Raw genomic sequence first — 17370 nt, 5'->3', positions numbered from 1 at the left:
GACATTATCTTGAACAAGTGGTAGTGGTGCACTCCTTTAATCTAGTACTTGGGAGGCAGAAGCAAGCAGATCTCTGTGAGTTCAAGGCCAGCCTGGTCTGCAAGAGCTAGTTCCAGGACAGGCTCCAAAGCTACAGAGAACCCCTATCTTAAAATAAAAACAAAAAACAAAAAAAATACATATTAAACAAAATCTACTGAATGGATATAAAGCAGAAGATATTTTGCTATGCTTGAACAGACATGAGAGAAGATATAAATCTGAATGTCACCTACATTAACTTTTGCACCATAAAGTTATCATAAGAATTACATAGAAAAGTAAGTATGAAAGTTCATCACTATACATTCTTATAAAAACATTCTGTAAAAAATAACTTAAGTAACTTGACTCTTTGGAATGCTCTTTGGTTTGTTCTAAATTCTGTAACTCACCTGTCCCAAGGCCCAACTGTCCCCAAACACCTGTGCGTTTCTCACTTCCAGGTTATTAGATGTGGTCATATCATTTGAAGTGCATTTATCAAAGTTCCCACACAATCCTGCCAGTTTGTTCTACAGAAATAAAATTATGTTGAAAAATTTTATATTCATTCTAACACTCACATGTATTAAAACTTGGATGACTTAAGACATATAAACAACTTTCATAGAAATAATTTAAAACAAATATTTTGATGAAATAGCTTTATATCAAATATTATAAATTACATTTATAATATTTAACAGCCCCCAAATATTTTATAAGCCTCCAAGAACTATCTATCCACACTAACTATAGCATCTTAGCATTGATATTTCTAACAGTGTAAGTAGAAAAGCATATACTGAAGTATATTAATACATACATGTACATACAATATATACTGATACATTTATCTTATATATAAGCATAAATAATTTTATGAAGAAAAAACTACTAGATTATATATTTAAGGTTCTGTAACAGTATAAATGTTGAAACAAAAAACTAACTTAGGTCACTACAGATTGTGAAATAATGAAGGAGTAGCTATGGGATCTATTCATATCAGCACTGACTATTGGATTTTCTCAAAATACTGTGAAAAAAATGCTTTTAGAGGCAGGATCCTCTAAGGTGGCCAAAAATGGATAATATTCCAACAAGAATGGAACTTCTGCTTAAAGCCTTGAACTGATACTCCTTGAAATCTCTCCTCCATAGTGATGCCTGCAATGGGACCCTTTGAAGTAACATGGACCGACTCCCCATTTTCAGAAAAGCAGACACTGCGAGGGACCTGTGTCTTAAAAACTGTTTCTATAGAAGACCAGTTACACTTCCACCCTTGAGTAAATAAACCACGGCACATCCATACCACAGGTTACAATAGTACTATAAAGTGAAAAAAAAAACACTATTTAATACCGTATGGGTGGATTTTTGTATTTATTTAGCCAAGTCAAAGATGAGAGATCTCAAAAACTACCAAAATTCCACATATATGATATTTGGGGAAGGAAAGCACAAATGGATATAAAAACAATGGAAATAAAATGGTTTTTTTTCATATTGTGGCTGTGGAGGTAAAACTTAGCAATAAGGGGGAAGCCTCAATGAAAAGTCAGTATTAGTACACTTGCTTTGTAAAAAGCTCCAATATTAGATCAAGACTCTATACAGTTTTCAAAATACACAAAACCATAAAGGTAACTTTAAAGTTACTGTTTTTCACTTACTAAAACAATTTATATTATATGTGAACTTACTTTTAAAAGGCTAAAATATGAAGCAAAATAAAGAAAATAGATTATTATTATAATAAGTGAATCTTTTTAAAAAAAAAACCTTACATAACAAAACTCAAGGGAGGAGAACGAAGAGGCATGAATGAAGCAACAACAGATAATATGGTGTAAAAGCAAAAAAAGAACAAAATAAGATTGGCCCCAATTATGCAAACTAATAGTCTATTCCTTTATATTGCTAAGTAATGCTGTTACACCACTTGCTTGACCCCATTTCCTGGAGTTCTACACATAGTATATTACTAGAAAATTTGAAAAAAAAATAGCTTAATTCAAACATAAAAATATAGTTTATTTTTTAAAAAGAGATCTTCTAAAACTGAATTTACCTTACAAATTCAATCTTTTGTTCAGCCTTTCTTTTCTTTAAACATGATAAACAAGATCAACACAATTCCATTTATTGCATCCCATTTAGGGGTTAGGCTGGCCTACCTTCCACTGTGGCCCAACTTTGATGTGGATGGTTGTCTTCTCGTCCCACAGAATGGTGATATCTTCCTCTGGGAAGTATACTACTATGTTATGCCCAGCCTTCCACAACTGGTATGCAGGCTTGCTCTCAAGGAAAAAACCTGATCGCTTCTTCCAAAAAAGATTAAATGTCTTAGAATGGATATCATATTCTCTAACCAAAGGTGAAGTATTAATGCTTTCCAGTATCTATCTAACATGATTGTTTGCTATGTTTTTTTAACTCTCTAATACAAAAACAATGTATTAAGTAAGAAATACATTAGAATGATATTCATAATAGAAACAAGATGGGCTCAACAAGAGACCATGGGGAAGGTAAAAAATAATCCAGTGACAACGAAGAGAAGAGAAAGAGAAAGGACTCAGAAAATAATCAGATAAGGAATACAAAAGACTAAGGATAAAAAAAGGCATCTCTTCCCTTCGAAAGAAAAATGCATCCTTGCTTATGATTCTATAGCATAAAACCAGTCTTCCAATGTTACCAAGCTCTTTGATGAATTCATGAATTCTTTAAACAGAATTGTTACATTTGGTAAGATACAGTGCTCTCACAGTCCAATGAAAATTTCAAGATTAAGAAGTTTGATAACTGAAAACAGAAAGCACAATACAAATATATACATATACGGGCATACATGGAAGTATGTATATGGGAATGAGATAGAGATGCAGACAGACAGAGAGAGGAGAGATGAATTACTATCAAAGAGATTTTAGAAGGATTACAAGGGGAGGCGTTATACTTGGGAAAGAATCTGCATACAAAGCTGCAATGAAAATGGAGAAGAAACGAAGACACAGAAACTGAAGGGATGACTTAGACAAAGGTTTGATGCCCGGGCATCCAAGATACATTCAGGACTAAGAAAACCAGTAAAGAGCTGTAGCATGGGTACTGTGACAAAGGAAGCCTGGGGACTCAACACTCAAGTAACCCTAACAAAGTAACTATCACTTGTTCAAAATACAGTCAATAAAGGCTTTGATCAGGGAACTAATAGCCTATGATTTGGAAACTCAAGGGAAATCATTTGAAACTAGGAAGGGTAAAGGGGATTAGATGGGGAATACCCTGGGAAATGAGAATACCTGTCATTATGACCATGGCCATGAATAGAGCTCATAAAATGACCTCAAAAATGCATGGTTGTATTAATGAGAAGAAAACTGATTTATCCAGAAGGAAACAAAAACTGGAAACAGATATGAAAATTTTCAACCATTTTTCTTCTCTGAATATAACTAAGTGTAGCGGGAGAAGGTCTAATGTCTAGAGTGGTATTGAAGCAAGCATTCCAAAGGGCAGGTGAAATAGACTTAGTCATATTTATAAGGTGTTTTCCATCTACCATACCAAGATTGTGCTTATAATTATGTTGTACACAGCAAATATAACTATCCATATTGTTAACTGGCTTTACCTAGCCTCAAAATCTTCTACCCCTCAATTACCTATTCTCACTGGCTAGACTAATCTAATTATTGTTTGAACCATCTCAAATCTATGTACTTGATATCCTCCTGCTAAGTACTATAGCCCCAGAGTGTGGCATAACTGATTTATTCCCTCTTTGATTTCCTCTGTCATGAGGCCATACAATATCTCTCATTCCCAAATAAACCGATTTACTGACCCCGCACTTAGAGTTCTAAAGCTCTGTAACCTCCATCTTGAAATCAAGTTTCTTTTGAATCTATGATTTGTGAGTCAAGCCCAGTGGGATAAAGATCCCACATCCATGCCACGGCATCCTTGCTCACATCCATTCTATGCCCTGCATCTCCCGCCTCTCAGCACTGGTTTTAAGCTTCTTGCTTCCCGTACTCTGCTTGGAGACCACTGCTATGCTTGGGGACCACTGCTATACTTCATCCACAGCACAGAGTGATGACAATGGTAGGTTGAAGATGGGACCCAAGTACCAAAAGTGACGAGAGGAGGAGCTCCACACTAGGGAGGTCTACAGTCACCCTGAAAGGACATCTGTGCTCAAAAGGGCACACGTCAAATGAATAGAAAAGCATCCTGACCAAAAAAAAAAAAAAAAAAAAAGGGGGGACAGAAGCTTTTTCCCCAAGGATCTTACGTTTTCATTTGATAGATGCCCTACAATTTGTATAACCTGCTACGCCACCAAATTACTCTGCTACGGCATCAACTTTTAGCTTCATTGTGCTTTCCGGTAGTTTTTGTTGATGTTTTTGTGGTTGTTGCTGCTGCTGCATTTGTCACCTGACCTGGCCTTGTCATCTCTTCCCATCCCAGCAGTCTGGTTTTAAATCAGTTGGCTCCAAATCAAAAGCACACCTTTAGCTAGTTGCCATTAGATATAAGATGCTCTTTTCATTAGGTGAGGCAGCCTGCGACAAGAATGTCCTTCCTAATCAAAAGAAATAACTGTGATCCTTGCTTTTCAGTTCATCAGCTAAAGCTTCTATTTGAAAGAGTCAAGAATGAACTGCCCAAAGTAGAAATCTGGGCTTTATAAAACTAGCACTTCAAACAAAGCTAAATGATGTTAGAAAAATCAGTTCAGAAATGAAGATCACTAAAACACTTCCGAGCACAGCTTTGGCAAATTTGTAAAAGATTTTTAATTGGCACGTTTGATTGAATTATAATTGTGCATTTATACAAAGGGCAGAGGGCTGTTTATTCATTTCCCTGGATGAACAGCCCATTAGTTTATGAAGCAAGTGGCACTTGCTAGATTTCCACTTATGATCTCCCGGAAAGACATTTTAGCTGGGAACTTGTTGGGATCAAACTATTCTTGTGACTTTTCTTAATCTTCCTTCATTCCTCACAGTCTAAACAAAGGAGATTCATCAACACCTGTGTACAGCTGAAAATTGGAGGCTGGGAATTACAAGGAGCTGTAATTACCACTTCAGAAATGTGCCAAATTGTCTTTATATGAGCATTTAACCAATTTCTCCCCTTTTGAAAAAGCATCCTTGATCGTAAAGAGACCTTCACCTATAAGTGAATATCTAGCTAATGGCTAAGCTGAACATTTGGGATTACTTAAAATATATGTCAATATGACTGCAGAAGCAATTTTTTCTTGTCTGATTGCTGAGTTGTTACTCTTTGCGTTCCTACCTGAGATTCAAGGTTCTAAAACTACAGCAGAAGAATTTGGTGTAAGACTTAAATCCAAAGTAACAAAAATGTCAAAAAACAATCCAGGGGTAGGACAGATTACACAAATTACAGGACCTATCCAAAATGAAAAAGTGTGGCCTTTTGTTTAAAACTGAGAAATAGCCCTCTTTTTAGCACCAGGGTTCATGTTTTCTGCCATGTCTTTTCACTCAGCCATTCCAGTGGCTGAGGCAGAACACAGAAACTAACCCTTACAGCAAATGTTCCAAATGACTTTCATGAAGATCTGTTTCAGAGAAAACTTGGCAAAATGGTGTTCTGGGAATTCTGTTTGAAACAGTGAGCTATACAAGACCATCGCCAGATCACACACTTCAAATCCACAAATTCACTGCCTTTAAAATGAGCCCACGTGGGTTGTGCTGTCCAGGAGCTTCCAATCTGAGCCTAGAACCCTTGGCAGGCCCTCCTGCCCACATGCTTTCTGGATTCTCAGCCACACCCTTGATTTATCATCCCAGGGGCTTTGTTTCTTTCAACCTAAGTCAATTGTTAAACCAACCATGACATTTTGTCTTTCAACTCTGTTCCTTTGAGTGTGATCATTCCTGGAATGCTATCCTTCGAGCTCTTCATCGAAGAAGCACCTGCATGAAAGACACTACAAGGGCAGGCCTGCATCCATGCTCATGCAAGGGATGTCCAAAGATGTTGCTACCGATCCTTGTTTATCTATCTCCAGTCATCTGTCTATTATCTATCATCATCCATCTCTTCTTACGGTGTATAGTTCAGGTTCTGACTCTATATGAAAATAAGGATAATAAAAGGAAGGGGGTCAGTCCTTAAAATTCACTTTACTGACTTCCATTGTAATCTTCATGGGACCGAAGAAGGTGGTTTTGTAGTCACGCTGAGGGGAGCTGAAATTTGAGAAGCCCAAGAAACTTTGCTGGAATGGCACAGCAAGTAGGTGACGGGTGGAGGTGCTAAATCACTTCTGTCACTCCCAAGTCTATGCTCCAAATCTCCTTGAAAATTGGGGGTTGCTTTAGTGTTAGTGGTTTTTCCAAGGTGTTCTTCTAGGAGCTTATGTAGATCCTGACGCAACACATCACATTGTCCAATCTTATTTCCTTTAGAGAATCATTATTTTATTGAGTATATTAAAGACAAGCAGTGTCTTTTCACTATGACAGACCTAGAAATTGGGTGCAAGTTTTAGTATATGGTAAGGATACTGATGAACTAGTAAATAAGTAGGTGAATGAATAAAATGGATTCTATCTTTTAATTGGACAAATTATTGGTATACAAGAATAAATGAAAGATGCAATGATCATATTTCATATATTGTTCATAGATACACGGGAAGACAGTAAAGCACATATGGAACTTGACTAAGGGCTGAGGGGGATCTTACAGGGTCTTTGAGAGCATCCTGAAACATTTCCTGAAGGAGATAGGACATACTGCACAGAATATGGTGAATAGACAGATGTATTCATAAATCACTTTCTCTAAAGGTACAGATGAGAGTAAAAAGAACCTAGAATATGTAAATAACTGGAAAATGATTCAACCTATGTGAGATATGGGATTGAAAAAGAAAACCATGAGAGGCAAGGTAGGAAAGATGGACAAGAGCCTAATTGGTGAGAACCTGGCAGGGCATAGAAAGACATCTGAAAATTTTGAAGCACAACTGACATAGGAAATCAGATTTCTGTACGGGGAAAGCCACTGTTGCTGCAATGTATAGGATGGAATAAAGGGAAAGGGGCTGGTTGGAGAATTAGGAAGACAGACTGGAGGCTGCTGGAGGAATTCACATAATAGGTGTGATTCTAAAAACCAGAAAATTGATCATGGAAAGAAAAATTAGTAGATATAATTGAAATATGACAACAAACAATATAAGCAGAAGATGCAAGCCATGTATGGTTTACCAAAACAACACAAACCAATGCAGAAAAAAAATCTATATATTCTAACTACTTATAATCAGAGGTATCCAAGTATAGAAGCCATTACTAGTCTGTTTTCTATATCAGTAGCACAAGTTGGGATTATTGTGAAAGAAAGAATTCACTTACCTGTTTGTAAGGAGCCTCATTGAGGTATATTTCAGTGTCCCCAATTGATATCAAAACACTTTTAGAACAAACAATATTATTGTCAAAGCATTTCTTGTTCTGGGCAATCACAGAGATATCAGAATCATCTGTACTCTGAAATATGTCAAGAACACTTTATTGACACAAATGTATACTATATACAGTTCCAGTTATTTTTATTAACAAATGTAAAGACAACCAATATTTATAATGACTTCCATTCAAGTTGAAAAAGATCATATGACAAAAGCAAAAATAAAAATTATACTTAATTGAAAATGAGAAAATATTCTATTGGAATACCAGTCTTTAAATAATTAACCTAATATGTTTTAAAATTTGGTTCTAGCAAAGTTTTCAGAACCATCATAGCTCCACTTGTCAACCATTATATTCTCTTTATCAATATATAACCGCTAACATAATAAGTCACTTACAGAGATTTAACCTTTTTCAATTTGAATGTAAGCCCTCATCACCATGTGAGTTAACAGCTGAGTGACTGCCCTCCCATCATGGCTCACTCTGGGAGCCTACCCCAAGAGTCACTGAACTACACGTTGACCTATGACCTGCAGAATACCACTAGCTGGTGAGAAAAGCTTTGAATTGCAATCAGGCATCTTCAAGGAGGCAGAAATCTGAGCTGAGACACAGACTAGAGTACACCACACATACACAGGCCTGCACCTGCATGAAAGACACTGCAAGGGCAGGCCTGCATCCATGCTCATGCAAGGGATGTCCAAAGATGTTGCTTCCCAGGAATACTTCCTTTCCTTCATTTTTATTTTTCTCCTATTTCATGTCTAATTTCAACTTAGTGGATCAACTTTGTCTTGCCCTAGTATCTTCTTAGCCTTTAGCTTCTGAATAGGTTTTCCTAGAATGCAGAGGGGGGCCTGGAGGTGGAGGTCTCCCTTCCTCAACCTCCAAGCGCTGAGACAGTTTTAGATCGCCTTTCTCCCTCTTTCTCTTGTCATGCTACCTCGGATAAAGCAACCCTAGCTTCTCCCTTTGCCTTTACAGTTTCCCCTTCATTTACATTTCCCTTCTCTGTTTTTTAATCATGGTTACTAGCAATAGGAATCCTAAATCAATATGCTTCCTAGTTTGGCCAAATTATTCCTGCTTGTTAGTAATTCCAGCAGCATGGCCTACAGGAGAGGGTTTGGTGAACAGTGCTGACAGAACAATTAATGTGTCTGTGTGATTCACTTCTCCTTGATGGGTGCTGGGAGCTCTTGGTTTCTTCCTGAACACTCCTTCTGCAAAGCATCACCTGAACTTCGAAAAGCAGCATAATGAGGGCCATTAAGATGATTATAGCATTGTTCTACTAAAAAAATTAATCCCATGCTTCTGTGTTTTTATGAATGGTTTTCAAAGCAGAAAGGGAAATATAATGCAGGGTGTTGTTTGTTCTTTCTCTTGGGAAGAGTTATTTAGATTAAAAGACGAGAAAAGTGGGCTACAAAGCTTCTATTACAATTACATTTCTGTTACCGTTAATCAAAGTAACTCAGCGTTAGCTCTATTCTTTATATTAAATCAGAAATGTCAAGAAATATTCTATGTTACATGGTCTGTCTCCTAACACCCTGCTATGCTGACAGAAATCCGAAACAATAGCAATGCTAAGAGTTTTGTGTCTATAATTCCCTCTCCTGATCTACTTCAAGTTAATATTAGGTTTGGAAATAATGTGGCAGAGTTACTAGGCAACGCAGGAACAATTACAAAGCTAGATGGAAAAGGTCAATATCAAGGTTTTTTATTCTCCTCATTCTAAAAGCTCAGTTAGACAATAGTGCTCCAAAGGATTCCAAAACTTGAGATGTTGGCACCTTTCAAAGTAGAATAGTATTGTGCTTGACAGGCCATTGTCAACGCCTGTCCCACATAAACCCGAGCCCCCTTTAAGGTAAACCATTCCACACCGAGTCCCTGCTGATAGGTTCCTATGAATCAACAAATAATAAAGAAGGGTTTGTAGCTGCAAGATATTATGAAACCGTGGCAAGGCAGAATTTCAGGGAAGCAATACACATAAAAATATAGAATTTGTTAGAACCAGAGTCTGAAGAAGACTGGAGAATGGTAGGACCAGGTGATCAGAAACAAAGGACAGGAATCAGAAGAATAACAAGAAGACAAGGGTGACTTCGAAAACAGGATGCACACGAAAAAGATTTAGAGGAAGGTGCTCAATCAGTAGAGTGTTTGGTATATAAGCTGGAGAAATTGAGTCACCAAATCTGTATTTAAAAAAAAAAGCCACAGTAACACATATTTACATTTCCAGTTCTTAGGAAGAAATAAATCCCTGGAACTGAAGGATAGCCAAATTTTTATCTCAAGTTCAATAAGAGCCTCTGTCTCAAAATATACAATGGGGAAATATTTATGAATATATCCAATATCTGCCTCTGGCCACTACATATCCACATGTAAACACACACACACACCCCAAAAAGTCCTTAAACTGGATTTCACATCTAAGTAATTATTTTTCTTTTCTTTGTAGTTTTATATACATTAAATAATATTCTCCCTATGACCCAAGAATCAAATAAAAGTGAACACACATGAATTTTTGTTCATCACTGTACCCCAGCTTCTGAGTCTAGGACTGACATTGTAGAAAACACATAAGGCATCACGGAGGAGAAAATATAAGCAATGTTTAAAATTTTCAGAGTAATGAAATCAGAAAGCTCTCGGGGGCTGAGGGAATTCAGTTACATTTGAAGGATCCGCTAAGGAGAACATTGAAATCCTTATCTAAAAAAAGTTATGTGGGAAGAAGTCCAACAGGTGCCTGCTACTTGCTATGGGCTCACAGAATTAAAGTTCAACTCTGAAATCTGAGAAAGAAAATAATATACTTCCTCCCTTCTCAAAAGAAGCACTGGTATTTCCAGAAGGACATCTTGGCCTTGGGAAGTCTTGGCACATGATGTGAGCATCAAGAAGTATTACCACTAAAAAAAGTGAAACTGGAAAGAATTCAAGCACCAAGAAATTGGACATAATCTTATTTTAAGGCTATGAAAATTAGCCTCAATTGCTTAATCACTAAGTTATCATTGGCAAACAATATTGTGTTTTATGACCAAATGAGATGGCTTCTCTTTTTAGATTTCTGTTTTATTAGCTTATCATGAGTGTCATAGTCAATTTGTCCTGAAACATTTGGAGCCCTGATATAGTTTTATTAGTTTCAGTAAAATTTCCCATGGTAAAATCATAAGAAATTTTCCTACCTTATTATTCACCATTAAGTTCATTTTTTTTTAAATTACCAATAAAATTCAGCAAAAACTTAGTCCTAAAAATCAGTAAACAATGTTCTTTGGGAAAAGAACATTGCCAGATAAACAGGTAGATACAATTCTGGAACTGGTGTTCTTCAAGTCTTCTTTGACAAAGTGAACTGATCTTCAACCAGACATTGAATGAATGGCTTAAGTAGGATTGCCTCTAATACACTGTGCAAATGATTCCTTTTTTTATTTTTCGAGACAGCTTCTCCGTAGCTTTTTGGTTCCTGTCCTGGAACTAGCTCTTCTGGACCAGGCTGGCCTCAAACTCACAGAGATCCGCCTGCCTCTGCCTCTCGAGTGATGGGATTAAAGGTGTGTGCCACCACCGCCCGGCTAGGGTGCATTTTTTTACATACAGGAAGGCAATCTTATTAAGATGTGAAACAGGACAGGATGTATTCATCTTACCCTGGGGATATGGTAGCAAACTAAGATGAATATGGGCTACGGATACTCGAAAGAGTGGCTCTGTCCCTTTGTAGTGCCAGTAAGAAAACTAACTACAACCATTCAGTATTAAATACTCAAACATACTTTCCTGGTCTAAACAAATGCTCTATGAAAAAATATTTTCTGCCTAGTCACTTGTTTGAAAATGTGTTTGGTCTCCTCAGGGATGCTTCACCTCATAGATGGCATTTAATCTATGAGACACAGAGACTTCAGCTGGTCAATGTGCCCATAATAAAGACAGTGGAATGTCTAGTCATAAAAGGATTAAACATGTCACCCCCTCTCCCACAAGGTTCAAAGATCTTAAGCAACAAGGGGTGAAAAAAGTCTAAAAGTCAGTGGTGGTGGGTAGCAACAAAGAAGCAGCATTTTTCAGATGTAACAAATAGTTTCACAGAGGAACTCTTGGAGATGACGATGATAACGTGTAAAAGACTTGTGTAAGCTTAAACCAAACAAAATCCCAGCACACAGGAGGAAAGATTGGGCAGGCCCTACTCCTAGATAAAGATCCACAGTATGTCAGCTCTAAATCCATAAACATATGAGTAACATTGAATGAACTCAACAAGCTGCGTGTGTATAAAAACTAATTAAAGATAAGGCAATAAATTGAAGAAAGAAATGGACATGAGAGGAATTTGAAGGGGAGAGGGAAAGGTGGAAATTATGCAAATGCAGCATTCATGTATGAAATTTTAAAAATATAAACGCATATGACAGATGTCATAATTATATAACACCAAATCCATGAATATTTTTCTATAAGAAACTTAAAATCATTCATAAAGGAAGTCCCCTTTTACAAATGGCTATTCAAAGACACTTATTGTGGTTCTCGTGAAACAAGTACTCTCGAGGAACTTCAGTTCTTTATAAGCAAAAGGCTTATTAGAGTGTCTCTTTTTTTATTTTGTATAACTGTTCAAAATGGACCTAATTACTCTACTTCCTAGAGAAGAGCTCACAGAACAGAACCACACATAAGCATAAGGTGACATAAAAGCTATGCCCAGAAAAATACATTAATCGTATATGTATTTGCCGGTGGATGGTGTCTAGTTCATTATATGTGACTTCACTAAAAAAAATTACATATTTTCATTTAGAAATTTAATTCTGGGACCAGGGGTGGCTAAACAAATTATGCAAATAGGTTATCTATACAGTTTATATATAAGAAATTTTAAGACTTTCTCATATATATATACATATATATCCAGGAATTTGCCAACGTATACCATCAAAATAGCATTTCTAGAATCAAAAATAATCTCTCTTGGTTTTTATATCCATAAGAATAAAATATATGGTTTAATGAGTTATATGTATATTTATTGCGCCAAGCTAACAATAATTGAAATAATTTATATTTAATGAGCAATTACTGTGTAATAAAGCCCTTTCTATCCTTGGGATCGGTATACTCATTATCTTCATTTCACAGACAAGGCAAAAGGCATGGGGCTGAAGAATTAGTGTGTCCATTACAAATAAGAAAATTTAAGAAGAGTTTAAAGCTGAGCAATAAGTTGAAAACACTATGGCTTTCCTACGTTTTATTAGTAGTAAATACTAATGTGATATGCCATGGACAACAGGCTGTTCTTCACATTGTCTTTATATGAGTTCAAACCAAGAAAGTAATTATGACCAACCTTTATCAAAAACACCTGGCAATCACTGATGTAGTCATATTCCAACCCATCAAAGGAATAATAGTGCCGGTCCCCATATACTGTGCATACTGCAGGACATGGATAATACGTGCAATTGAACATCCCCCGCCGACAAACACTATTGAAAGATAACAATAATTATCTTGTGAAGATATCAGGTTCAAATTAGTTTTGTGTGTGTGTGTGTGTGTGTGTGTGTGTGTGTGTTGCCTGAATGTATTTCTGTGTACTATGGGGAGCAGAGTGCTTTTGAAAGCCGGAAGAGAGTCTTAGAGTCCCTGGAACTGGGACTCAAACCAGTGTCCTCTGCAAGAGCAGCCAGTGCTCTACTGGGAGCCAACACTGCAGCAGTAGCAATTTCCCAATAGTCTAAACATTGGTTCTCAGAAGCATTCAGAGTCAATAATCCTTATAAATATCACCAATTTATTCTGATAACACCTATTACAGGGAAAAATTTGTCATGTTTTTTCATTTATAGTACCAGACACCAAAATTAAGTCTGGAACACACAGAAAATAGGCAATTGAATGAAAATTTTATATTCAAGATTCTATACTCAAAATTTTAGAACACTTGCATATATTTTACAGAAATTTTAGCAAAAAATTAATTATTTTTATGACACTTTTCTCACTGACTTCCAAACAATAAAACTTTTATTGAATAAGGCCAGCTCTTAGTAACCCTTAGCATTTTCTTATGTGTGTGATGTTTCTCCTATTGTTGCCAAATTGTCTTATTTCCTACTTCTAGGCTAACAAATATGCACTTAAAATGCCATTATCCCATCAGAAAAATTAGTGACTCAACTTCCAATAGCCTCCAGCTCTAATATGCGCAAGCTTGGTTATGAATCCCTCTTGCTAGTTAGGCACGTCAAGTCTCGGCCGTCAAACAAGTGAAGTCAATACAATTGCTGAGGAAAACTTCCACGGAATAAATGGCTGTCCTTACCAGGTGTAGCATGGCGTGGAGATGACTTCCCCAGAGACATACTCCCAGTCTTTCCAGACGCAAGGACAGCTTTCAGGAACATAGCACTTTCCCTTGTGCTCCGCCATTCTTTCAAATGAAGAGGTCACACGAGTAGAGAAACCGGCAAGCGTCAGGAGGGCTCTCGGGCTCTAATTTTATCATACTCACCTCTGTGTTTGCATTGGAAACTGAATCTGGTCTTCCCCTCTTTCCCCCCACAAGATGCTTGTGTATCACAGTATTCACTAAACACTAAGATCGTTATCAGATATAATTTGACCTCTTGTTATATAGCACAATAATTATAAAACACAATCATTAACATGGCGAATTGTTCTAGAAAAAAAACGTGTTTGAAGAGAAAATGGGTGGCCCAATCACCATTATTAGCTACTAAAAGAGGCCGTGTTGTCTGACAGTTCCTGGTAAAACAATAAATTATGACAACAATAATATTTTCTGCTAAAGGATTTAGAGAGCAAACAAGCTTGTTTCTCGATGCTAAGATATAAAATTATAAGTTTGATTTAGGAGTATTTAAATGAAATATATCAAGTATTTAACTCCTTTTATGTTAGTATGCTGTTTGGAATGTGTGGTTTGAAGCGTTTTCCCATCTTAAAAAGTTACCACAGAACAAACTACCTAAAGATATCTAGTACTATAAAAGGTTTAGAACATATAATTTAATAGTAATGTAACAATTCAAACTCATAATATTGAAGAAAATGGTGTGCTATCAAAATATTCTAGTATTAAGATTAAATAAATCTACATTGCATAGATTACATATATACCAATACCATCATTATAAATATAATTTTTCAATATTTTTAGATCTTCCCTAGAATCCTATATATAAATTAAAATAATTAACAAGCATAATAATAATAAATATAATTGTGATGCTTTAAATATTATGTATTATATAGTAAAGTCAATAAAATGCAACATTTGAGTGAACCTCAAGAATTAACAGATATTAATATTTATATGAATAATTAATTGATTAAATAATTTTAATAAGACAAAAACAAATGATTAAAATATATCATTACCAAAATATATAGAATGCATTTTTATGATTTTTTTAAATGCTATAATTTAATGTTATAAAACATGGGGCTAAGGGCTGAAGAGGATTTACATCAATATTTGTAAGTTGCCCAACACGTATGAACCTCTGGATTCCATCCCCAGAACAATAAAAAAAATTACCATCAACGTTTTGAATCCTGAATTCATAAATGACCACGCGTGTGTTTTTAGACCTCTGCTGTCCTCATAGCTTTGTATATACAGTGTGGTGCTTTCTTACCTGTGCATACAGTCTGTTAGACTTCACACACCACTCAGGAGGAAAGTGGTATTCGTTATCATTTAGCCATGGAATAGACTTTTTTGTTGAGAAAGACTGCATAAAGGAACTTGTGTGTGTCAATGATGTATTGTCTGATTCAATTTCTTTCCTACTGACCTCCCCTCGTTCCACACCCTTACCTCACTCTTCCAAACCTGTCCATCTTCTTGACTCTAAATCTTTTTTTTTTATTATTATTATTCTCATCGTTGAGGTCTCACTATAGTTTTTTTCTTTTCTCAGTCTTCTCTGTCCCTAACTTCCTCACCAGCTTCGGTACTTAACAATCTGTATCAACTCCTCATTTAGGATTAATCAAGTGAATTAAATATTTGATTAGATGGGTGATAAAGACCCCAATAACAAAAGCAAGTATTTTTGTTTACTCTTACACAGACACCATCTTCAAATATGCCACAGGCTCACTAACCTAACGACACTGCACTACAGTAAACTGTTTTCACCTTACACGTGTATTTTAATGCCTCCCCTCAATCCCCTTCCCAAAATACTGTTTCATAAACCTTAGTTGTTTCAGTCAAATGGACCACGATCTCTGTAGACCCAGACACAGCAATAGTCTTGAGTGATTATGCAGAAGACTGATGAGTTTTTCACACCTACTTAAAGCCGGGGAGAAGGAGGAAGACACTGTCCTTTTGTGTCTTTCTGGTTGGCTAGGGGGTGGGGGAAGCGGGCAATGGGCACCGACTGGGTTCCTACTGTGTAACTGGTCTGCTGTAATATACTCAGCCATCCATGAAACAAACACCACTACACTCATTTTTAAAAGAAATTGATACTGGGTAAACGTGCCCCAAGGTTATTTAATAAGGAGGACCAATATTTGAAGCCACCTATATTGACTTTCCCTTGATTTTGCATTAGGGCAAGGATTTCTAAACTAGGTCCATGTAGATCTTTTACAGCCACCAAACCTACCAGGATCCCAGAAAATATATGATATACTAAGGCATTGTCTCAACATGAGCCAGAAAAGGTCATACTGAAGAGAAGATAACTTAATTAGCATCACTGACCTTTTACTAGAAGTGTTTCTGTTTGTTTGTTTTTTTTCTAAATCAACCAGAAGCATCTCAGTTCTTTCTAGCGCTATTTCAATATAATTACGGAAAGAGAGGTGGCGCTTCTCTACGTTTCTTAATAAGGTTAGCCAGGAAGTAAATGTCAAGTTTGAACTGAGAGACAAAGGTAGTAGCAAACAGCATCAGACGCTGAAATAAAATTTAGATATGGCTTTAATCGGTCATGCATCCCAACAGTGGCAATCAAACAGACCAAGTCATGTTGCAGGTTTTAATTATTTGACCACAATAAAAATTTTCTTTCCCTTGTCCTTTAGATAAATTGTTTTCCTTGCTTGTTTGTTCTATGGCCTGATTTCCACCTATCGTTGCTCTTCTTGTGTGTGAGCTCTTGTCTTTTGTGACCTTCTTTCTCTCCCTCCTATGCCCTTCTCTAGACAGACTAACATCATTCCCAGATACTTGGCTCTTTGGAGCCATTTAGATAAAGGTGATTCTCCTGGGAGGCAAGCAACAAGGCCTGTTCCTCCTGTGCTCTGACTTTTATGAGTTGTTCCTGGGAATGTCTTTGTGGAACGTATTCACTGAGGAAGAATGAGTGACCCATTTACCTGAGATGGCCCTCTCTCTATCCATCACTAGACAAGCAAGAGCCAAGGAGACCTGATTCTATGAGCGCTAACAGCCTTCAGATTCTGTCTGTCTATTTATTCTGTATTCTATGTACCACAGGTACACGGTATTTCTGCAACTGAAGGAAATGAAGGAAGAATAGATATCCTGCAATTAAATTGTGATTCATATATATTGAACACACTCTACACACACGCATGCACGCACACTCACACACACACACACACACACACACACACACATCTTACAATATATTACAGATCTTACAATGCCTATCTAGTTGAGGCTTCACAAGAATGTGTAGAAAAAAAAATCGTTCAACTAACAGTAGCAGAGCAGGAATTCAAGCTCCGGTGTGAATGCGGTCAGAGTTCCCACTTAAAGCAACCCCCTGTCTACCCTCAGTATCGTTACCTGAAA

At 36.6% G+C, this 17370-nt stretch overlaps 1 protein-coding gene across 2 annotated transcripts in view; it reads right to left on the bottom strand.

Moving 5' to 3' along the window:
• Window positions 1–17370, bottom strand: part of Otogl (otogelin like) — a 120980-nt gene that overhangs the window by 48328 nt on the left and 55282 nt on the right. For both annotated transcript variants that reach the window (XM_005358092.2, XM_026784580.1), the window contains exons 24-28: window positions 13891–13998; window positions 12913–13051; window positions 7455–7589; window positions 2205–2354; window positions 435–554 (exon numbers count right to left, since the gene is read on the bottom strand). In XM_005358092.2, the coding sequence (XP_005358149.1) occupies window positions 435–554; window positions 2205–2354; window positions 7455–7589; window positions 12913–13051; window positions 13891–13998 (652 nt within the window). The remainder of the gene's footprint in view (window positions 1–434; window positions 555–2204; window positions 2355–7454; window positions 7590–12912; window positions 13052–13890; window positions 13999–17370) is intronic.

Source organism: Microtus ochrogaster, chromosome 24 (assembly GCF_000317375.1).
Source record: "Microtus ochrogaster isolate Prairie Vole_2 chromosome 24, MicOch1.0, whole genome shotgun sequence".
NCBI lineage: Eukaryota > Metazoa > Chordata > Mammalia > Rodentia > Cricetidae > Microtus > Microtus ochrogaster.
This window is presented reverse-complemented; position numbering and strand designations above follow the sequence as displayed.